We start from the raw sequence: 26452 nt of genomic DNA, 5'->3' as shown, positions 1-26452 counted from the left end.
TTAATACAAATGACAGCATTTAGATACGTTTTTTTCAATCTAATTTTATACGAATTTGTTTAGTTTGATCTGTTCTTAACAACCTATGATAACAAGTAGTCAGGCCTACTTGATTTTTAAAATTTTGAATAGTCAGTAAACGAGTATATTTTCTAATATATACTTTTCGTATTTTCTAAAATCAATTAATTTCTGTTTGTTCTTATTGCGCATATCAACAGCTATAAAACTAGCATATAAATAAATAATAAAAAATAAAGATGACTGGATCAAATTTAAAAAAAAAAGTTGTTCAGGAAATGTTAAAAAGAAAAGATCAAAAACAACAAACGATTGATATCAACTGTCATATTCCTGATTTGAAACAGTAAAACATGATCGATTTAACTTGGATTTATTGCTTATTTGCTTCGATAACAGTCACACATCCATTATATTGAACAAAACTAAAAGACATAATAAGTTAAAAGTGACATTGTGTTATAACTAACAGTTAACCATTCCATAGGAATGTAGACACAGTGTACAATTAAGAATAACAGTATTTTTTTCTATATTTTCTATAATTAAATAACGGATTATAAAAAAATAGAAATTATATTTGTATCAATTGCATATCTAGATACACGTCAATGCAAAGCTAAAGGTGGAATGTGTAAACAAACGTGTGCTGTAGATGAAGAAGACACAGGTTCATGTTGCCACAATAGTTATAGATGTTGCCAGCCGCCTACATGTATTGGTACGTACAAATGTTACACAGGTTCATGCTGCAATAGTGATATACGTTGCTTACCGCCTACATTTTATGGTATGTAACATAGGTTCATGCTGCAATAGTGATATAAGTTGATAGCCGCCTACATATTATGGTGTGTAACACAGGTTCATGCTGCAATAGGAATATAGGTTGATTGTCGCCTACATATTATGGTGTGTTACACAGGTTCATGCTGCAATAGTGATATAAGTTGATTGTCGCCTACATGTTATGGTATGAAAACCGCGTACACATATTACTGTTGATTGATTGTGATTTCTTAATTGAAACGAAAAACAGTTTTGAAGACTAAGGGATACAGTGCGAAATGTCGAACGAATTACTCCTTTTCTATAAGTGTTATGCAGACTTTAGCAAAATCACGAAAACAACTTATTCAACAACACGTCAAATATAGAGATCGGATTAAGGTCAACGTATATTTACCTTCATTCATTAACATTGTTATCATCAATAAAGAAAAAATCCACTGTTCATGATATTTTTTGGTCGTACTTTATCATGTTTATTGATCAACAGAAATTAATTTTTTTTATTTAGATAATTTGGTGTTTATTGACGACCTTTACATCGTAAATGGCTCTACTAATTCTTTGCAATTTCTACAACTTCAAAGATATCAAGTTTTAATTTATTTCATGAAAATCTGTCTTTTGTTTTGGAATATTAGTTATTTTTCATGACTTGGATTCTTTGTAATACACGTCTGTCCAAACATCGTTTAATTTATAAACATTTTATCATGAAGTAACAATAATGGTCAGGAATTTGTACAATTGGTAATTTTCTAAAATAAATTAAAATAACTGCGATTTTTTTTACAAGACAATAAAAGCAAACGCAGATGTGTTTTTAAGGTATAAATTATACTTACATTATTTTTAGGTTTAAATGTAAAAAAAAAAGTTCATGAAGACTACATGTTAGATATTTGTAATGATACTTTTCTTTGCGTGAAATCCTAGAATTAGTGCAACTCATTTATAATATATTATGACCATTGTCTTGTCTTTCTTATCTATTCTAAGACACGCTTCAGTATGCCCAGTGTAAAGCTAAAAACGGAGATATTAAACCTGTGTGTGATGTTAATGAACAAGATACAGGCATAGGCCCTTTTTGCAATACAAACAGATGTTTCGAGCCGCCTACATGCATTGGTATGTAACAAATATCTTACCCGTTGTATAGTTTAGTAAGTCGCATTTACTTTTTGAAACAAACAATGTGCCGGAAAATGTAATTAACATGTCACTTCCATAGTGTATACATCTAGGTAAGTAAAATGTGTGTCACAACTACTAGTTCTGTTTTGACGATTTGTTTACCTTTTTTAATAAGAAATTATCAGAAAATTTCAGGATTGTTACTTCTTATATAGACGTAGGAAGATAAGATATGAGTGTCAATGAGACAAATCTCCATCCACGTAACAAATTAATAAAGAGTTACTATTAACGGTCAAGGTACGGCCTTCAACATAGAGCATATATGTTTGCTATTTAAAAACAAGCGCGAGGTTTGACTAGCCGCAAAACCAGGTTCAACACACCATTTGTTTTATTTAAATGTCCTGTACCAATTCAAGAAAATGGGTATTGTTATATTATAGTTCATTTCTGTGTGTATGACATTTTAGTGTTGTGTTTATGTTGTGTCGTAGTTCTCCTTTAATATTTGATGTCTTTCCCTGAGTTTTACTTAGTAACCCTGATTTTTTTTTCTTATTCAATTTATGAGTTTTGAACAGCGGTATTTTGCTGTTGCCTTTATTTGAGTAGTGAAAAGATAGACAAACATAACAACTTAAAGACGTGTTAATTAATACCAAAACACATTTCATATTCTTTTACAGATTGCAACTGTCGTAAGTTCTCGTATTAATTATAACCTAAAAAACACCACACGTTTGATCATTTAATCTTAACACTTAACCTATTGTATAAATATAGATTCTCCCATTGCATCGAATATGATACAAGACAGATATTTTTTTGTTTTATTTTAAAAGCGAGGCTCGACGATTGATTTAGTGGTAAATTTTAACTTTCGAGAGTGGATACATATCGTACTGTACAAGGTTTGATGGTGGAATCTGTTTCTCATATGATTTTAGACAATATGCAGAAATCTTACTTCATCTTTTCGAACTACCTACAAAAAGCTGCGTTCTATCTATGTAATGTCATGATCATGAGGCATTGTCGTCACAATAGACATTTAAGAGGAGAGTAAGTTAATAGGACTTCATAATCAAATTCAGACCAGTGAATAACTCAGATTGACAAGTCGATTAAATAATGATAATGAACGGGTCAGGAAAAGGATAAATCGAGTAAGAATGAGATAAATATTGTCCCTTAACCTTGAGGTCATGATTTCGAACCCGCATGTGTTACGTCTTCCTTGGTAATAATTGTCAGTTTTCTTGCCAAAGATCGTGGGTTCTTTCCGTGAACAGTGCTTTCTTCTTCAATAAAAATTTACCGTCTAGAAAAAGCCATTATCATTGTTACATCAATAAAAAAAAACCTCAATAATACTATATTTGAACAAGGCTAGAATCATTCCATATGAGTCAATTTGATGCAATGGTAATGCAACAATATTTAATGGTGATTACGCTGCAAACAGGCTTGTTTGGTGAAGGCACTAACACATTAAATTAAATTATCACGCGTATGAGAGGCTCTTCCGTATATTTCGAACAATCTAACACAAACAAATAAAAGTCCAAACAGGACAGGTAGAACCATTAAAATCCCTCACTTGACCAGAGGAATATAACAGTACACATTAGATTCACAATGAACTTGCTTATACGGAAAGTTTGTGAAGGTAGAATCAGCTGTTGATTGGATACTGATGCAACGAAGACAAGACCAACAGTTATAACAAAAGATAATTTTTCTTTAAAATTATATTTTTGTTTTAAAGGAAAACGGTAACAACGTTACACATGTAAAGTTTGGTATTCAACATGCTATAACTTCAAAAATTGTTTTTCATAAAAATTGAAAGATGATCCAATTGGTTCCAATGCTTTCATAAGATGAAAAGTAGTCCCTTATCTTTTAAAAACAACCATCTATTTCGATACAAGAATTCTACTAATAAACATCTGACTTATTTACTATGACAGTTACATGTGGTGGAATATTTAAGGGACCAGTTGGAAGTTTCACGTCACCGAACTATCCTTCTAAGTATTGTATTGATCAACATTGTTAATACAATATCACAGTTGCAGAAGGTTTAAAAGTAATGCTGAAATTCACGTACTTTCATTTAGAGGCGGGAATACGCGATACCGGCGGTCTGCCTTATGACTTTGTGCAGGTATATACATATTCAAATGGTTATAAAAATGTTTAAAACATGCTTTTTAAGTTATATAATTTTATCATATATTTAGTACAAAATACAGCTATTTTGTATATCTAATAAAGGTTCGTTTTTCCAGTCTGTATCACCTACCCTGTATCGCATACCCCGTATCGCATACCCCGTATCGCATGGTAAAACCCGTATCGCATACCTTTTTTTTTTTTTTTTTTTTTTTTACATGAAGTCAGTTCTTTGGGTTTTTTGTTTGCTTAAGAAAAAATTTCTTCATAATAGGTCAATTTTTTGAATGACATTGTTTGGTATGTAACGTCACGAACTTCAAGTTTTCATTTTGTATGTGACGTCACGAACATCAAGTTTTTTTTTTGGCACACTAAATGCAACTATAAAAAATACAAAAATAAACAAAATATTTTTAAATCAACAGCACGCAAATTGAAAGGTAACCCAGGTGCTTCGTATAAATAATTGAGCAGTTATTTTAAGGCTTTGAAACAAGACAAAAGCAGAACTGAAGGTAACCCAGTGCTATTGATCAGAAAACAGTTCATATAATATAATACTCTTCTGTTGAAATATATGATAAAGCGTATAATACATGGCAAAATCCGTATCACATGCCGTATCACCCTGGACCAATATCATCCCTCGGGCCTAAAGGCCCTTGGGCTGATATTGATGTCTCGGGATGATACGAAATATGATACGGATTTTGCCATGTATTATTCTCTATGTATTCATGTATGTTTTGGGGATTCTAAACATTGATAGAAGACTTGTTTGCCATCACATGTTTTATTTCTTTTTGCCGTATTTTTCTTTCTTTAAAAATTGTTTTATACAAATAAAAACAGAATAAAAATCAAAATTAAATTAGAAGTCGAGAATTTTAGTTTATTGTAGTTAAGACCGTCATCTAAAAATAATCAGGAACGACATACAAACAGTTTGCAAAACCGGACACAGAAAATAAGAAATAAAAAGTATGCATTATTATCAATAATAGGTTGATTTCAGATACACTGGAAATGACATAAAGCAGATCTTGTTCATTTATTGGTACACTTCGCGATAGTCAATGCAATGTACAGTCGACTATATGCTTTATTGTAAGCAACATATTTATTGTATGAAAAATTAATATCAATGCTCTGTCGTACATTAAGATATCGTCCAGTGGACAGTAGATGTAATGTGATACTAAAACATTATTATCTTTTTATAATAAACGATTTTGATTAGATATATGATGGCGAGGTTAAAGCCGAAGCATAATAATAGATACTTTGGCTGGCGGTCCTACTGAAGGAATAGAATTTAATTCCACTTCCAATAAGATGATCATTCACTTCAAGTCTGATGGATCTACCGTTAAACCTGGGTTCAGTGTCAGTTATAAAACCTTATAGTAAGTGACAGCTTATCCTATTAAATGCATGATATACACATTCAAATCAAATAGTTATATACAAACCAGAAGCAGACTGAGCCTAACGAACCAGAAAAATCAATAAGCATGCTTGAGAATCCATGAGCATTAGAAGGTTGTGTCGTCCTGATTGTGCCAAAGTATCGAATATCGTATAAATTACTAAAATGTATCTCACAAGAGTAACTCGTCCCTTCAATATCATAATATTTGTTTTGTTCTTCTTCTGACAACATATATAAATGTAGAATTATACCTATCTTGTAATTAAAGTAAAAGTGAGGCGAAATATACCAAAGTGACATTCTTACTCAAGTCGGATATAAACTGTCAACGCTAGGAGCACACAAACGAACAACTGACAAACAATAGAAGACTTAAAACAATACAGTGTATATTCAGAAATTAATGCGAGGTTTTTATGATTGCGAAAAATGCGACTGGGTTGTAAACGCAATAATTTAAACTCGTATTTAAAAATATTTTATATGAATTTAACAGGATTTGTCTCAAAATCGTAAAAAATTTAAAATCGCATTAAGGTCTAAAATGACAAAATCGCAATAATAAATGCACGCAATAATTTCTGAATTTACAGTATACGGAGTAGAATGTTATCAATTATTATTATTTCTGAAGTATATCCATTTTAATTGCAATGCATGTCTCGTTTGCAGATGATTTTCCTACAATAAATGCACCACGTTGAAATAATACCAGAGAAAAGTTAAACGAATACGTAGCCTGCAGCATATTTTGTTATTCATAATCAACAGTTGGAACATTTTAGTTTTGGTTTTGAACATCATTAAAGATAACAAAAAAAGATGATGGTTAAAAATACTCCCAAAAAGGTTTTAAGTTATACTCAGAAAAAGAACCAAAAATATCCCCATACACAATTTCGTCCCAAAATTGATAAAGGTTATCAGAGGTACCCTGCTTATAAAAAAGAACTAAATATGCCAGAGACATAGTGAAAGTCATAGCTCGAAAATAAAATGTCAACGCCATGGATAACAATCACATTTGATACGCCAGACTCGCGTTTCGTTTAAGGATTTTCGTATCCCAGGAATGGATTACCTTAGCCGTATTTTGCATAACTTTTTTGTTAATTTTGGGACCTCAATGATTTTCAATTTTGTACTTGTTTGGATATCTTACTATTTTGCTCTGAGTGTCACTTATGAGTCTTTTGTAGACGAAGTGCGAGTATGTCGTTTTCAATTATAATTCTGTTACCTTTGATTAATAAATTCGTATACACAAGGATCAAATATTCAAGAAGGTTATTAAGATCTTACCAATTAAAAAAGTAGCTTTTTATTTCCGTTTAATTCAACTCCAAGACTTTAAAATCTTCATTTCTTTTTAATCTAATTTTAAATTATCCAATTGGCATTTATTTAAGCAAGGACTCAAAAACTATGCTGATAAAAAATTTTCAGCGTGTAGGTCCAAATAATAGAAATAGTCACGTTATCCACCAAAGACTTTCAAATTAGCTGATACACCGCCGAGTAGTTTATAATAAATGGGGAGTTTCACATAAGAGCAAGTCATATTAATTTCGGTCTAACATATTGTTTGTCTGTTTGTCTTTTTCATTTTTAACCATGGCTTTGTCAGTTGTTGGTTGGGGTTTTTTTTTTTGGGGGGGGGGGGGGGGGGGTTATGAATTTGACTGTCCCTCTGGTATCTTTCGTCCCTCTTTTGTGGACAATAAACACTGTAATCACAATAAACTAAGACTAGGGTGACGTTAATACAAGTTTGGATTGATCAATTGGGATTACAAACACATTAAAGAACCTTGCAAAACTATTGCTAATAATAGAAAGTAATTTCATTATTAAATTTTCCACACAAAATCTTCTGAAGTTTAAATGAAGAGAAGTCAAAGTAGTCATTTATGTCAAAACATTTCATTTGTTGTGAAAAGGTTTGTATCATTTTTCCGAACACTGTTTAAAGGTCATCTGCGAACCAAGTTCAGCATTTTGCCGTTTTGTTTCCGCCTGACATAGTTTAAGATATTTGAAAAACTCCATCTGCACTGCTAAACCAGATGGTCCGCCTGGCGCAGCTTTATACGACCGCAGAGGTTGAACCCTGAACGGTTGGGGCAATTACGGACACAACATTCAAGCTGGATTCAGCTCTAAATTTGGATTGTGATTAAATAGTTGACACAGCATAAGTTTCTGACACAGAATGAATGTGTTCTAATAAACTTAAAATTTTTATTTTGCCTTTGAGCAATTCACTATGCTGTTGAATATTAATCCTCTCAAAAAAATATTTGAAGAAATTTTCTTTTTATTTATGAAATTTCAAATGAGAAAAATTGACCCCCCCCTCCCTCAATTTTTTTACTTCCCCTTTTTCTTTATTCCAAAACCGATATCAATTCAAATTTCTAATGGAGTTTGCAACAATAATCACTCTTTTAAATACATCATAAAATATTAAAATGTAAAAAAAGTTCTTGTTATCACGGAATGGTAAAGATTGTTTTAATTTATCAGTTGGTAGTAAAAGTGAATATACATTGTATGTTGTATAAAACAATGATTTAAGTTGATTCAAATACTATTCTGCACAAAGAAAGATAACTCCAATTAAAATTGTGCATTTATATATTTCTTGCTATTGTGCAATACTGTGCAATTGAAAATACTTGCTTTTGCACAATACTGTGCAATTGAAAATTTCTTGCTATTGCACAACACTGTGCAATTGAAGATTTCTTGTTATTGCTGAGTACTGTGCAATTGAAAATTTCTTGCTATTGCACAATACTTAATATAATAATTTTGGATCCTGATTTGGACCAACTTGAAAACTGGGCCCATAATCAAAAATCTAGGTACATGTTTGGATTCAGCATATCAAAGAACCCCAAGAATTCAATTTTTGTTAAAATCAAACTAAGTTTAATTTTGGACCCTTTGGACTGTAATGTATACCAATTTGAAAACAGGGCCAAAAATTAAGAATCTACATACACAGTTAGATTTGGTATATCAAAGAACCCCATTTATTCATTTTTTGATGAAATCAAACAAAGTTTAATTTTGGACCCCGATTTGGACCAACTTGAAAACTGGGCAAATAATCAAAAATCTTAGTACATTTTTAGATTCAGCATATCAAAGAACCCAACAGATTCAATTTTTGTAAAAATCAAACTAAGTTTAATTTTGGACCCTTTGGACCTTAATGTAGACCAATTTGAAAACGGGACCAAAAATTAAGAGTCTACATACAGTTAGATTCGGAATATCAAAGAACCCCAATTATTCAATTTTTGATGAAATCAAACAAAGTTTAATTTTGGACCCTTTGGGCCCCTTATTCCTAAACTGTTGGGACCAAAACTCCCAAAATCAATTCCAACCTTCCTTTTATGGTCATAAACCTTGTGTTTAAATTTCATACATTTCTATTTACTTATACTAAAGTTATGGTGCGAAAACCAAGAAAAATGCTTATTTGGGTCCATTTTTGGCCCCTTATTCCTAAACTGTTGGGACCTAAACTCCCAAAATCGATACCAACTTTTCTTTTGTGGTAATAAACATTGTGTTTAAATTTCATTGATTTCTATTTACTTAAACTAAAGTTAATGTGCGAAAACCAAGAATAATGCTTATTTCAACCCTTTTTTAGCCCCTAATTCCTAAACTGTTGGAACCAAAACTCCCAAAATCAATCCCAACCTTTCTTTTGTGGTCATAAACCTTGCGTCAAAATTTCATAGATTTCTATTCACTTAAACTAAAGTTATAGTGCGAAACCCAAGAACATGCTTATTTGAGCCCTTTTGGGCCCCTAATTCCTAAAATGATGGGACCAAAACTCCCTAAATCAATCCCAACCTTCCTTTTGTGGTCATAAACCTTGTGTTAAAATTTCATAGATTTCTATTCATATTTACTAAAGTTAGAGTGCGAAAACTAAAAGTATTCGGACGACGCCAACGTGATAGCAATATACGACGAATTTTTTTTCAAATTTTGCGGTCGTATAAAAATGGTCGGGAAACGAACTGTTCGCTACTTTCTTTTCCCCTTCCTATTATGCATGATATTTCTATCTAGAAAACCCTTTACTCCTGCCGGCGAATCCCTGTTGTATTTTTGTAAGTTTATTTTTTTAATAGGTGATAATATTCAAACATCATGCCATACCATCGCACTTCAGCGAAAGGACAATCGTACTTCGGCGAAGACCATCGTTTTTACTTCAGCGTGAACATGGCACTTCAGCGTCCCTATCGCACCGCCGAGTCCTACATATGTACAGTACCTATAATACCATGAGGAAAACATTATAAGGGCAAAGGGGCCTCGGTGGTCAAGTGGTCTAAATAGTTCAAGAACTAAAATCACTAGCCAGTCAACATTCAGGTTGTGAATTCGAATCCCGCTGGTGCGATTGCACTCGTCTAGAATCCTAATTGACTACACAGCTACTTTTGCATAGGTACTATTTCTGTACTTAAATAATCCAGTACTGGAAATTTACTTTTAATATTTAGTAATATTTCTTTACTTTAAAACTATTGTAATATTTAGGTACATGTATTTTACAGTACTTGATTTGTACTAAATGTTTTGGTACAGAAAGAAAAACAATATTCCATGTTTGAAAATCAGAACTTTAAGAGATTTGAAATAGAAAAACTTTGAAAATGTTGAAAATATAACGGTAGTAACCAAAAATCTGTAGTACATTTCAAGTACTAATACAGTATTGTAAAATACAGGTACCTAAATATTACAATAACTTTAGAGCAACAAAATAATACTGAGTATTAAAAGCAGATTTCAAGTACTACACATTTTAGCACATAAATAGTAACAATGCAAAGGTAGCTGTGTAGGAGTCATTTTTCCTTTCGAAAGTCAGTGGTTTCTTTCCAGGCACTCAGGTTCCATCCACCCATTAAAATGTCGCGGGTAGGTTAATGCGGTTTCAAATAATTTTTTATAATTTTTGGTGATTGCATCGAAATCTCATCTATTACGTCATTTTCGAAACTATACGAATTTTGATTGGCTAAATCGGACGTTGGGAGAATTTGCTATAGAGTGGTGATTTTTTGGCATCACCGAGGTCAAAGATTTATCAACTTGTTGTTTTTTGACAACGGCATTGCGACATTAACAATATCTTCATACATGACCATTGTTCCCTTGAACACATACAGTTTTAAGTAAGAAAATCGCCAAAAACTAAGATTCATCAACGTCAATGTTTAGCTTGTCACGTCACAGTCATTATTATCAGCTGTTGAGCACCTTGTCACAGAAGTCGGCACATGGAAATCACAATGGAAAGGTGGATTTTGCATACATTTTGAGGTAAATACGTTGTAAATTGTAACTCTTTATCACCGGTACCCATTTCTTCTTATTGAATTTGTTAAAGTGAATCAAAACATTTATAATTCGTCATTTATAATATTATTAGGATAACCGACGACCGAAACCGTTGACCTATGAATCAATCAACGAATCAATAAAGTTAGCTAAATAGTAAATGGAAACAATGCTCGGAGAAAGATTGTTTTAATATTAGTTATATTAGACTTGATTTTTCCCAAGCTAACTGTTAAATAATAATTACAACCCCCCCCCCCCCCCCCTTATTCCCTCTTGGTTAAGTGTATGCAATAAATAAAAACTATTCATTTTTACTTTGGTAGTAAGGGGTGCACCCCCTATATTATCATACCCAGTCTACCTATCCTTAAGCTTAGTCATTTTTTGTTTATACTTTTATACACCAACCACGCAAATGAACAGTGTTGGTGTTTGTACATTTTAAACAGAGAATGACATTGTTTCAATTCAGAATTATTTTTTTTCATTGAGTTTAAGCATAAATTTTATTAAAATAAAACATGGATTTGTTTCACAAATAGTATTTATATATCCATTGTCATTTCTAAGTTTATAAAAAATACCAGAATTTATAAATGCATGTTCAAACAAATAAAATGTACTATTATTATTAAAGTTATATTTCAGTTATCAGGCTACTGAGATTTTACAAAATGAGAGAATTTGCTCATCTCAGTTTATATATTATCAAATTTAATTTTTAGTAATAGACATGAACATTTTAAATTGATCACCACTTTCATTCAATTGACATAAAGACTATTGATTACTTGTAGGATTTGCTAATCCAAATAAGTGACTTTAAAAAGTGTCAATCTACATTGATGTAAATATTTCAATATCATACAGATTAAATACCTAACAGTTTTTTTTAAGTATCTCCTTTATTGCCTATTTCCTACATGTTTAACAAAAAACTTTTGGTTTGTTTATTGCTTTTAAAGTTTTGATTATGCAATTTTATATTTGTCTTTTGCAGAATTGGTATTCACTGGTTTTTTTACTGCTTCCAAGTGAGTTGACATGTAGGAAGTCTGCATTATGATGTAAGCATTCAAATATTATATTATTGTTACTGACACTTTAATATTTTTTAGTCACATGAAGTGATATGAAAGCTATTTAAAGATTAATTGCTTATGAGTTTAGATTACTCTGTCTATTATATTTATGTGTTAAGAAAGTAAACAAGCATGGCAATTATTTTATTACAAACATGTTTACTATTAGTTTTACCAACCACTGCTGATACTAAGGGCTATAGCTATTAAGCTTACTAAAATTTGATTATATTGAAGTTCTCTTTTTGTATCAGAATAAGAATGTAAATAAGATAATTGTTATGTTCAAAATATTAATAACAGGGCACATTAAGAGCATATTATTATATAAATCAAGTACAATGATTGAAGTAATAGATATTATGCATATATATAGCAATGGGGCTTATAAATTAATTATATTGTGTATAATAATATAATTTTTGTTTGCAGGATTTTAAGATGAATGAGAAACAATGGCTACTTCCAATACAATAGCACAATTGATACAATGAATAAGACACAAGGACTGCACTTTTCATTCTAAGGAAGATCAACAAATAATACCCAAACAAGGATATTATTTTCCTATCAGATTCCTGTACATGAGATATAAAGAGAAAATTCATTTTCCTGAAAAGACAACTCTTTACTTATACATATGTGTGACAAAATTAATGGAATCAAGACTGTTTTAACTGTGCTAAAAGGAATACAAATTAGAAGTTAATTGACTGTATTAAAAAAAAAGTGAGAGAAAAATTTACTGTATGAAAAAGCAGGTTCAGCAAAAGGAAATATGTTGAAATGAATGAATAACTAACTGCAATGATTCTGGAACATGTGTTAGTTCATGATCAAACAAAGGAAAAATTTATAAGAAAGTGGAATACATATAGTATGTGATATTGTGTCCTAATTATGATCACTGAGGAGAGGATGTTTCACAGAACTTTTACTTCATAAATGTGTCACTGTGTACAAATTGTGATTTCATTCAGTGGATAAATTATACTTAGCTGTGCTCCATGGAATATTAAAATCAAAATCATTAATAGTGTTTATTAATAATAATGTGAAACAAAAGCAAAAGTGTGATGAAATGTTTTCACATACAAATTAGCATATAGATTCATCAATAGGAACACTCATTCCCTAATTTCAATGATTGTGAAACATGTTTTATAACAAAAACAAAAAAATCTATGTTATTTGGTTATGATGGTAAGTTGTGACACATTGAAAAACATACCACATGAAGTAAAATAAGTCATGTTAGCTACATTTAATACACAATTTCAAATCAATCAATCAGTGAATGTATATTTTAAATTACTTGGGTTAAATGAAAAACTTTGAGGTTTTCTGTCAGACACTGATCATATATTCCCTTACAAAAACATTCACACCCCCTTTTCAGAAAGTACCAAATAATGCTTATTGAGGAGCAATTATCAATATTAATTCAATTATCTAATTACATGAAGCTTTAAAAGATGATAAATATTATAATAACTTTTCTTATTCAGTTCAACATGATTTAAACTGATGTCTGCTAGTTTTATGCTGCTTTATCCTTAAAAATAAACACCTCATTGATGGTTAGCATTGCAATTATAAAAGATAAGATATTATATTGATATTAATAAAATATAGATAATAAAAACAGTTGTCCAAGTTCATGATTTTTCTAATTTATACAGATTAAGGCCACAGATTCATTAATTGGGGTCTGAACTGGGGGGTGAGGGGGGTTGTCAATTAGTTGCTATGAGAATTTTTCTCTATTATTTTTATTCAAATAGCATCTTTTCTTTACCCTGCAAAATTATTATTATATATTCTTTAAATAAACTTTACACCCTATAGTATATATACCTATATTTCTGTTTCCTGTACCTTAAAAAGAGATTACAGCTAATTTCCTAAAGCATGTAGAGCAAGACTTAGGTTACCTTGCTTGCTTTGTTTGTATATTGTACAATAATAATTTAGATAACATCCAATTGAATTTCACTATAATATTTACAGGTTTAAGTTTGTCTATATTTATTGTTTGAAGATGACAATCTTAAGTGCTTTAAGCTTTAAGCTTGGGTAAATATTTATACAAACAAGACAAGCGAGTCAACCAAAGTTTTACTCTACAAGCTTTAGGAAATTAGCTGTAAAAGAAAATATTCTGCAAATTTATAAGTTAAAGAGATAATGGTACATATATACATACATAGAATAAATACATATTTTGGAGTTTTAAGTATGCTTGAATGAGACACAGAATATTCATTGAATGTGTACATGGTGTATAAAGGGTATGTGTGAAAAAAATGTTGCAGGATTTGAAATATAATTAAATTTCCATTAGCTCTTGCACTATCATATTTGGTATAAATTGATTTAATAGTCCCATACTTACTGACCATGGCACCATAAGTTTTTTTGTTATGAAATCATCATCTATTTTTCTTAAATTATGTTTTCTATCAGCATGTGGTAATTAAATTTATTGAGAGAGAGAAAAAGCAGGACATTGAATATATATTTCAAGCTGTCATTATTATATGGTGTGACCAACGACTGAATGATGTACAGTGTATGGGTCTGTATGATTTATGAAGAATGAGCAAGATTCATGATTTTATTGTACACTCTAAAAGTTTACACTGTTACAAGTGGCAAAACCCAAACATGAGAGGCACCTCACCTGACAAAATAGAATTCAAAGAGCTATCTGATTGATTGAATGGTGTTTAACGACACTTCCCACACTGTTTTGCGAATACACCGAGGTCATGTTTTATTGGTAGATAAAGCTACAGTGTCCGTAGAAAAATTCAATACATAATTTTTTGGCCAAAAAATACCAAACAGAAGGAAAAGGGGCTTCATACCCCTAGCCGATGTGTAATTATAATCATTCTGATCTATTCTCCGAGTAAAATATATATATTTAAATAGTTTGTTTCTTTTATTAAATATTTGGTTATGGAGAAGATGCAACAAAAAGTACATTTAAATAAAGATCAGCAATAATTTCCCGATGACTGAAATTTTTATTTCTGTTTACAGAATTACTTCCCTTTGAAAGTCACTTGTGCGTTTGTAAACAATGTCGGACACAAAAAATTGTGAAACACGTTAACTTTGACTCAAAAGTGCTAGCGTGTAGAAATGATGAATTTTTAATCCAAGTTAACGTACAGAAAGCTGAATATTAATATTTTTCGAAAACTGCTACTCGTTTCATGTTGTTTATACCGTTTAAGTGTTAGACGTTGTAATATCTGAAGGTCAAAGTATTTTTGGCACAATTCAGTCGAAAATCTCCGTTTATGTATTTAATCTTTTTATTCAAAGGAGGCGAGTAGCACTTTTCTAATACTTTGGTATATAAGCTATCCACAGATAACAAGATTTAGAAAAACAAGACTGTCTACACGCTAGCACTTTTGAGTTTACTGTTTCCTCGTTTATAAATAGATTTTGAGTGTCACGTGATAACCACGTGATAATTTGAGAAGGTTATTTTTGAAAACGAAAATTTATATTGTCAACTTACTAGCAAAACTAAAAAATACAACAAATTACACTATAAATGAGTCAAAAAGTCTTTTTATTAAAAGTCGAAATTTAAGTATCATTTTTTCATTTTTTCGAAAATACAGCATTAACATACCCGCGGTATAGCCATAACATAGATCAAAAGTGGTGCAAAACACCAAAAATAAAGTAAAACAAAGTATCATGGCTTTATCATATGAGAGAAAAGTATTGGTCAAAACCTAGAACGTCAATTAAACCTAAGACCTTGAGTTCAATATCAGGTCATAAACCAAGGGTTTCAAATCAAAAGACCATAGATCTTGATTCTGTATAGTTAGTGAGTTATATCTCTATATGCATAATTTCTGATATAAAAAGAAGGAGGAAACTCTAATCTAATTTAAGCGTACCGTTTCAACTAAAATCAATGTTACGACCTGTTGCAACTTACAATTTAGTAAAAATATGTTGATGATATCTAATACAGTGTTTGAAAAAGAGCCCAAATCAAAAATATGACCTTGGATTTTGACTTGACCTAATTTTCTTCTTTTTGAATCAAGAATCTTACATCAAAAGATCCATTGTCTAAACGTTTCTTCCCCTTGGGTATCACCAGCCCAGTAGTCAGCACTTCGGTGTTGACATGAATATCAATGATATTGCCATTTTTACAAATTTCCTCTTAGCAAAACTTTGCACTTTACAAAAAACTAAGTATGGTCTTATCCCAGGAATGAGTTCCCTTGGCCGTATTTGGCACAACTTTTTCGAATGTTGGGTCCTCAATTATCTTTAACTTTGTACTTGTTTGGCTGTATAATTATTTTGATCTCAGCCTCACTGGCGTATTATATTATAATCCTGTTACCTTTGATAATTGTTTGCACGAAAGATGTTTATTTCAGTCTAGTAGTTACAATGCAGATTGCTATCTCTTAGTTTCGTTCCCTTTATTTCAAGCAATAGTATAATTCGCACACATATTTTCTTACTTTAAATTCTTCAGATTCTTAAGAATTTGTTTATGAAATCTTATATTGACCACATACAATGTTGAAATAGGAAGAAATGCTTTAAAGTTGTTTTTTTTCGCAGATTGAGGTATTTTGGCAACTGTATGAGTTGTTATGATTTACTCTTTGATTAGAAGTAAGCATAATTTTAAGAAATTTATGATGTCCAAAACTTCTGTGATAGTTATTACAGGGTTTCACTAAGTTTTAAGTGATAAACAGTTGAATCAGAAAAAAAAACAATTTGATTTTCACACATTTTGTTAACTTTTACTCGAGTTTCAGGAAATACGTGCTGTCTATCAAACACCCGCTTTAAATATTTAAAAATGCATTTGATTAATGACACTTTATCTAACTGCTAAAAGCTTAAATTGTTTACATATGTGAATTTAGTTTATAAAAGTCATGCAATCAAGGTGAAATTCTAGAAAATATACACTTATTTGTCATTGACCTTTGCGCTTCATTTGACTGAAATTGCACGGTACGATTTTTTTACGACCGGGCAAAACAGAAAGTACATATGTGTAGATTTCAAATGATATATATAAATCTTCCGTGTGTTAGGTGGGTGTATTAAAAATTTAATTTTATGGTTAAAGTCACTCGCCAATTATAACATGCATTCAGACAAGAGAAAAAATGTAGTCATCGAAATTCTCTTGTTTTGCTACATATCAAAAAAGGTATTTCAAAATAATTTCTATTATAAAATAACTTTATCTGAGTTATCTCCCCTTATTTGACAAAGTTAAATCAGAACTTATCAAACGCAAACAAAGTGGGGTTGTTGTTTTTTTTTTAGAAATTACAGCTGTAATTATGATAAAACACACAATTTCTATATTTATATAAAATGCCTTTTACATAAATTACATACAACTCTCACTATTTGCACATTTCATCAAATATCTAGACCAAAGTTATCTACTTCTTCAAAATCCAAGATGGAAGAAGGCACCCGAACCACCTTAATTTAAATATCTTCTGCATTTATTTGAAGAATGGCTTCACTAGAGATTAGTTCATACACATTTGTACATTTTCCCCCCAATACCTACTAAATCGACTCATTTCGTATATTGAAATAGTTCAGTATATCCATTATAGGGGTAGCTATGCAACCATTCTGCGGGTGATTAGCAATCGCCATTCCAATACAGCCTTGAACCTTTTGAACAGGATCAAACATATAGATGCACATTCCTGAATCTCCAGGCTTAAATCGTATATTGGTTATGTGGATTTGTCCGTACATTTTGCGTGAAATTCTTTTAAAAGATTCTTTGTCAAAACTCATCTTTAAGAAGGTCTTTTGCATGTGTACATCGCTTATTATTCCCGACAATATACTAGAGGTATGGTATATTGTTGATGTCTGCAGTAGTTTATCAATGTCATGTGGTGCATCACCTCCTCCATTTGCTTCTGATTTACAATACACGTCATACGCAATGTTAGCAATACTTTGTTTGGTTTCTTTTGAAAAGTTTGTATCACTTTCGCCTTCTACTATATTTATGATTTGTTTTTCTAATGGTATAGATGAGTTAAACGTTTTTTTAATGGTTGCGACTACAGAACTGGCCATTTTTTTCATATTTTCCAGAATCACATCATTAAATGACTTATCAAACGGTTCTATGTCCACATCAAATGGCTTTCTACTTTTCGACACCTCTGAATCTACTTTAAAGTTTCCTGTATCAGGTATACGAGAAATGGCTCCAACTGAGACAGTGGCTATTGTTCGCTTTGGATTAGAGAAACAAAACTGGCGGTAATCTATACAGCTGTCATTTAGAAAATCCGATTTAAGACCTATACGAAAAAATAAATACTGTTTAAATATATCATGAGATCACTATCAACGATCAACATTTCCATTTTAGAAATTAATAAGATTATACATGTTCTATAAACATCGTTTGTTGCTGTCATATTTGGTTTTCGTTCATTTTTTTTGTACATGTATAAGGCCGTTAGATTTATCGTTTGATTGTTATACATTTGTCCTTTCTGGACAATTTATAGCTGACTATGAAGTATGAGTTTTACTCAATGTGGAAGGCCGTACGGTGACTTATTTTTGTTAATGTCTGTGTCATTTAGTCTCTTTTAGAGAGTTGTCTCATTGGCAATAACATGATCATACTACATTTTTTTATCATCATTTATCAACACATAAGGTTATTGCTATTTTACAAAAACAAGAATCGTTTTTTTTTTTTGTAAATACGAATATCTGAGTATTGATTCAGATTGTAAAAAATTATGTAAATCACAAAGTACAATGCAGCAACATGTATATTGGTTGTATTAGACATTCTAATATTTAAGATAGAAAATCAACATCTGAGTAGAACACAAGACCCTATGTTGTTTGCATACTTTAATTTTCGATTGTAATTTGAGAAACAAGGACTTATCATGCAATTATCGTCCCAAGTTTGTCACGCATGGTCTAAACTATCTCTTCCTCAACTGAGTTGTTATTTTTAGTTCCGTGTATACGGTTAACGTGTACACAATATCGATATTAGCTACTGCCATAACTTGGTATGCACGAACCTTCTTATTATTCTTTTAAATCGTCTACTAAATCTTGAAATTGTGTATTTACAGTTATGATCAAGTTTAACCTAAATATATTGTATCTCATATTTAAGTTTTTCTTGATCTAAATTATATACACGATGTCCACAAGAGTGAGCAATATAATCGGTTCACACATGCATGTCTATAATTTTCTGTGTGCAGTTTAATAGACACATACAAATGTATTAAGAATGGTTATAACTTCACATCTTAACTAAGTCAATAAACTATGCGCATGAATATTCTACCAAAAACAACGTAGCGTGGGAATGACATATATCAATACTTATGCAATTGCATGCCAAATATTATTTACTAACCACAAATGATTCCCCTTTAACTAAACTAATCACACATTTTGAAAAGAATGCCAACGTCCAGAAATTAATTTTTAGATAATTTCTAAGGGGGGCAGGAAAACATAATAAATGGAAAAAAAATTGATTGCTAAATCCTGCACACCAAACATGAATGACTTATCGTCCCTTCCATGAACACGAGATCGGCTTATACAATTGTAAAATGAAAAACATGCAGTTACCGTCAGTAGTTACCCTTCAACAGCCTTATGTTGTATTTGTACATCAATTTACTAGGTTAGGCGTGGGGTTGGATCCGGCTAACATGTTTAACCCCGCTTCATTCTGTATGTATATGTCTGTCCCGAGTCAGGGGACTGTAATTCAGTTGTTTTCGTTTGTATATGTGTAACATGTTTGATTTTTGTTCAGTCTTTATACATAAATTAGACAGATACTTTTTCATTTGAATTGTTTTACATTGTGATTTCGGGGCAATTCATAGAGCACTATGCGGTATGAGATTTGCTTATTGTTGAAGGGCCTATGATGACCTATAGTTGTAAATTAATGTGACATTTGATCTCTTGTTGAGACCTGTCTCACTGGTATTAATAATGCATCTTCTTTTTTAAATTAATATCAAACTTATATTCTTAACTTATTCATTTGTTATTAGAAATTTCAAATTCAAAGATAATGACTATGGAGGCGGGGCTGAAAAGACCCAACGAAAATAACATGTAAAACTATAATATTTCTGCATACTAAACATCTACGTTTTAGGCTGTGTTCACATCAAACGCCATGTACAATAAACATGTGTACATTTAGTTTAATGTAAAAAGTACACTGGTTTCATATTTAATTTGTTCACATCAATACATATGGAACTTATATTAAGTGCTCACAACATTATATTGAGTGCTCACAACATTATATTAAGTGCTCACACCATTATATGCAGTGCTCACACCATTATATTAAGTGCTGACAACATTATATTAAGTGCTCACAACATTATATGCAGTGCTCACACCATTATATTAAGTGCTCACAACATTATATTAAGGGCTCACAACATTATATTAAGTGCTCACACCATTATATGAAGTGTTCACAACATTATATGAAGTGCTCACAACATTATACGTTTTTTGTTGTATGATGAGCTTGTTGTATGATGAGATTGATGTATGGTGAGATCATTTGGTAAACATCGTTTTTTTGCGGAAATTACCGAATCCATAATTTGTAAATTACGGTAATGCCCAGCAAACAAATTTTAACAGTTATCAATGTTTGGTGCAAAATAACTAGTTTGTGAATTTAAATTCTTTTAAGAATATAATTCGGACTACGCCGCATTTTTGCGCCTGTCCCAAGTCAGGAGCCTCTGGTCTTTGTTTTTCTTATATTATTTTATTTTTTTTAGTTTCTTGTGTACAATTTGGAAATTAGTATGGCGTTCAGTATCACTGAACTAATATATATTTGTTTATGGGCCAGCTGAAGGATGCCTCCGGGTCCGGGAATTTCTCGTTACATTGAAGAACTGTTGGTGATCTTCTGTCGTTGTTTTTTCTATGGAGTCGGGTTGTTGTCTCTTTGATACATTCCCCATTTCCATTCTCGATTTTATGCTATACATAAAAGTCAAATTAGCTTCGACAATTTTCCATTTTTTTCCCCGTGAGTGATCCCTATCCATCAGAAAGAAGCCCCACAGAAACAATCAAGATCCGCTGTCAAAAGTAACTTTCCAGATAACGAAAAAAATATTCAGATATGAAATTTTCAAACTTTTAGATTGATCCTAAGATGGAATATGGAAAAAAATTGGTAGCAAAAATAACAGAAATCCTCAGACTATAGACAAGCTTGTATGTGAGAAGAATTAGAACGCAAATCACAACAACGAGAAGAATTCACAGTAAAACAATACTAGAAGTTCTCCATTAATATAAGTATATTACAATTATATATTGACATAATAATGAGTATCTTTTTTTTTTGTGCTTCCGTTACAAAATAAATTGTGTGGACTTTAAATAAAATCAAAGAAGTGCTCAGCAACAAAAAGCATTCCTCTTTTTTGTGTTGTTGCTATCATCTGGACCTAAACACAAATTTGAATCTTTTTTCGAGGTCCATTGTTATCAAAGAAGTGCTATCTAAAAGATATTATTCTTCTATGACTTGTAGTTGATTATATTTTGTATCTTAATGTACCTTAACCAGAATTAATTTAGGTCAAGTAGTTATCAAAGGTACCAGGATTATAATTTAGTACGCCAAATGCTTGTTTCGTCTACATAAGACTCATCAGTGACGCTCATATTAAAATATTTATACATCCAAACAAGTACAAAGTTTAAAAGCATTAAAAATGACTCCTTTTTCATGGACAATCGTTACTATCCAATAATAGTAAATCATTCTATTTTACTCACAGTTTGTTTCAATCATTACCTTAATGCAAAACTTAGATGCATGTTTTTTTATTAGTTGTTAGTGGCTTTGAACTAGCTGTCAGTAATTGCGAGTACTCTCAGATCAGTACTTATAGTGTCTATTTGTACCCATCTGATGAGTTAAGCCTTTTACAACTGATTTTCATAGTTCGTTCTTATGTTGTTCTGTTACGCCACTGTCCGAGGTTAGAGGGAGGGTTGGTATCCCGCTAACATGTTAAAACCCGCCGCACATTATGTATATGTGGCTGTCCCAAGTCAGGAGGTGCCTTTATTTCAGTGGTTGTCGTTTGTTAATGTGTTATATACATGTTAGTTTTTCGATCCTTTGTTTGTACATAAATTAGGAATGTTTTACGTTTATCATTTCGAGGCCTCCTATAGCTGCATGACTATGCAGTATGGGCTTTGCTCATTGTTGAAGGCCGTACTGTGGCCGTTTAGTTGTTAATTTCTGTGATGTCATTTTGTCTCTTGTGGAAAGTTGTTTCCTTATCAAGCATACCACTTTTTTTTTATATATATCAACCGTGCAAACTGACGAACAAACGTAGTAAACGTTTTATTCATCCCCACAAACTCAGTTTTCATAAGAGATGATAACTTTAAATGAAAATAATGTTAAACTGGGTCTTGAAAGGGTAAAATTTATTGATTTTTTTGAAAAAAAAGTGTGTTTCCAGTTTTTGGAGAAAAAAATAATTTGTTTTTGATTCTGAGAAAAAAAAATTGGTTGATTCACCCCTAGCTGCCAATATATATAATGCTAAAATTGAATTAAAAATATTTTCGACTTGTCGCGAAAAAAATAAAAATCAATAGGCCCCCCCCCCCCCAAAAAAAAAATTTAAATGGTTGCTGCCTAAAGTTATGTTAAACACCTACAATGAAATGCTTTAAACTGCATTGTCCATATCTGTTAGATACTTATTCATGTGAAATGACAAATTCTGAAAATGGATGCCAAAAATGACTCAATCATGACATATATAAGCTAGCGTAATATGACGCTTATGTGTTATAGAAAGCTGACTGTTTTATTTAAAAGGTAATTAAGCTTTTTTTAAACTGAGTACGGACTATAAAGTGCGACTTGCTAAAGTTCTTCAGTAGGAAATGAACTCGAGGAATATGTCATACAAATTTCCCTTCGATATTTCTTTAAATAAACTTTTTATTATTTCACTTACATTTTGCCATTCGTATTTCTTACGACGAACAGAACTACTTTAATCATTCACTTCTTAGTTTCATCTTTTCCTTACTTATTTCAATCAGTTTTAAATATTGTATTCTGCCTTATGATCACATGACTTTAATAACTGTTCAAATTTGTTTGCTGGGTATTACCGTAATTTACAAATTATGGATTCGGTAATTTCCGCTAAAAAACGATGTTTACCGAATGATCTCATCATACGTCAATCTCATCATACAACAATCTCATCATACAACAAAAAACGTATAATGTTGTGAGCACTTCATATAATGTTGTGAGCACTTAATATAATGTTGTGAGCACATAATATAATGTTGTGAGCACTTAATATAATGTTGTGACCACTTCATATAATGCTTTGACCACTGCATATAATGTTGTGAGCACTTAATATAATGTTGTGAGCACATAATATAATGTTGTGAGCACTTAATATAATGTTGTGAGCACTTAATATAATGATGTGAGCACTGCATATAATGGTGTGAGCACTTAATATAATGTTGTGAGCCCTTAATATAATGTTGTGAGCACTTAATATAATGGTGTGAGCACTGCATATAATGTTGTGAGCACTTAATATAATGTTGTGAGAACTAAATATAATGGTGTGAGCACTTAATATAATGTTGTGAGCACTTAATATAATGGTGTGAGCACTGCATGTAATGCTGATCATTAACATAAGGCAGTCATGGGGTTCCATACATACACCTGGTTTAATAACCTGAACATAAGATTTGTTCACACTTGTACACTAGTTGTTATTTAAACGCAATTACATTGAATCAAATTCAAATTACTCGGACAACTTTTCTAGCTGTTATGAAAGCCATTTTGACGAACTGCTGTACTTAAAACATGTTAAAGGTACTAATGATATCTCGATTACAAAACAAAAAAATAACGCTGCAAGCTTATGGTTCAACCATTCAACTTCATAAGAGAGTTATGGTTTGTTTGTTTTCGTCAGAATTTGTTTTCCTTTATCAATTTTCCAGGTTTTTTTTAACTCTCTCGATCCATTTGTCTTTTGACATCAGACTCGGACTTCTCTTGAACTGAATTTTAATGTTCGTATTGTTATGTGTTTACTTTTCTACATTGGCTAGAGGTATAGGGGGAGTGTTGAGATCTCATAAACATGTTTAACCCCGCCGCAATTTTGCGCCTGTCCCAAGTCAGGAGCCTCTTGCCTTTGTTATTCTTGTATAATTTTTTATTTTAGTTTCTTGTGTAGAATTCGGAGTTTAGTATGACGTCCATTATCAGTGTTCTAGTATACATATTTTTAGGGGCCAGCTGAAGAACACCTACGGGTGCGGGAATTCTTGCTACATTGAAGACTCATTGGTGGCCTTTCGCTGTTGTCTGTTCTATGGTCGGGTTGTTGTTGCTTTGATACATTCCCCATTTCTTTTCTCAATTTTATCATGTTTAATCATATATCATACATGTATACGCAATATATACGAATCTAATGAATCGTGTCTCAAAAACTTTTAGTAGCAAAGTAATACGTAATAATCAAATTGAAAATCTGATTGGTTGCATTGTACTTTCTTTTCTAAAAAAGTATGAATAATCGGGGTTATAATTGCTACTACTTTATCCGAAAGCAAACATAGAATAATGGCCCAATCAAAATTTCAATTTTTTATCAAATTACATCTATCAATTTGTAGTGCTTAAAATTCAAAAATAAACATTAAAATGTGTTGCATTTTAACTGTATTTGCATTTTAAAATAAATAATTTATTCAGAAGTTAATACAATACTATTGCTTTTTCTAAGTATTCAACAGATTGATGTATCAAATTATTCATTTCCCTGTTGTTGTGGTAAACAATTCAAATACAGTCAAAATGTAACACACTACCAGTTGACCATACATACCTATTTGTTCATAGTTTATAGTATTCTGATTACCAGTGGACACATAGTCGGTTGAACACATCTCGATTTTTTTCTTTACTTTAATCAATGCCGCGTCTATACTGGTGGATTCAGGATTGTCGGTTTTGAAGGCTATATCTCGTATTTTCCCACAAATGAATGAAGGTGAGCTTGAGGCACCTGATTTTTCAAAGGCTGGATAGCATTTTACCAACAAAGGTTTATTATCATTAAGGCTGATTTTATCCGCAGCCAATTCCTCAGCATTTAAAAATATATGGAGACATGTAAGAAAGGCTGTATCCCCCCTTACCTTTACAAATCCTCCGAGAGTTCCTTTTTTGAATTCATCTGTGCCGATCATGTCTCCAACTCTAAGCTTAGACATAAATTCTGGGCTCCCTTGTACAACTTTTGTTGGCAACCCACAAAATATTTTCGGGAATTCATTTTCCCCAACAGGTAAGAACCCTTTAACTTTACAGAATAAATTAACACATTGCTTTTCAATACCACGTTGTTGAAATGATGATTTGCTTATAAGAGTCAGTTTGCTGTGTTTTGCAAACAAATCCCTTGCAGACAGTCCAGTTATTTGTTTGTTATCAGGAAACAGTACTTCCGCATTTGATTCTTCTGATTTAACAGTGTTAGTGTTTTCTTTAGAAATATCCTCATTTACCAAATATACAATATCAACTGAAAAATATTTAGTCGTTACATGAACATTGTTCATCTTACACTTCAGTTCAACAACTATTACAAGATTTTCAGACTTTAGTATGTGTTTACAGTTAAAGGCTGGCCAAATATCTAGTATGCGATCTAGGAGAACAACTTTGTTTGCGAGGAAAAATGTTCTCGTTATAAACCAAGCTATTGCCATTGCACAACAATTTTCTTCTTCGTCAATCGCTACTGATAGAGCCTCGAACAGGTATGAAAACGGTGTTTGCCTATCCATAATATTGGCAAGCGTTAATCTACATAACATGTGTTGTTTGGTCTTCACAGAATGAATAAGCAATTCTCTGTAAGGTGATAATGAACGTTGCTTTGTTTCCTTTAAAAAAGTGGATACCAAGCTCAAAATTTGAAATTCATTCATTTTTCCTTCTTCAATGTCATCTTTTAACTTCTGGAAATCTATAAACCAACAATAATGATCATTTATTCATGTTATTATTAGTGCAGATTACGGTATGTATTATCAATTTAATAAACCTCGATCATCAATTAAGAGACAGTAATTGTGCATATGATGTATACATTTTGGAAACGTTAATGTTATTAATACCACTGGTACTTCTATCTGCTGGTAGACCGTAAGTTCCCAAGGGTATCACTAATGAAATAGGCAGTACTTAAGTATTTGCATGAAAATACAGATG

At 31.5% G+C, this 26452-nt stretch overlaps 1 protein-coding gene across 1 annotated transcript in view; it reads right to left on the bottom strand.

The window, feature by feature from the left end:
* Window positions 1–17409: 17409 nt before the first annotated feature.
* LOC134694667 (uncharacterized) overlaps window positions 17410–26452 on the bottom strand; it is a 52984-nt gene continuing 43941 nt past the window's right edge. Inside the window, exons 10-11 of the mRNA XM_063555712.1 lie at window positions 25062–26207; window positions 17410–18395 (exon numbers count right to left, since the gene is read on the bottom strand). Coding sequence (XP_063411782.1) covers window positions 17635–18395; window positions 25062–26207 — 1907 coding nt within the window. The 3' untranslated portion in view covers window positions 17410–17634. The remainder of the gene's footprint in view (window positions 18396–25061; window positions 26208–26452) is intronic.

The sequence above is a fragment of the Mytilus trossulus genome, chromosome 13 (genome assembly GCF_036588685.1).
Source record: "Mytilus trossulus isolate FHL-02 chromosome 13, PNRI_Mtr1.1.1.hap1, whole genome shotgun sequence".
NCBI classification, from domain to species: domain Eukaryota; kingdom Metazoa; phylum Mollusca; class Bivalvia; order Mytilida; family Mytilidae; genus Mytilus; species Mytilus trossulus.
The sequence above is the reverse complement of the archived record's forward strand: the minus strand, read 5'-3'. Positions and strand labels throughout refer to the sequence as shown.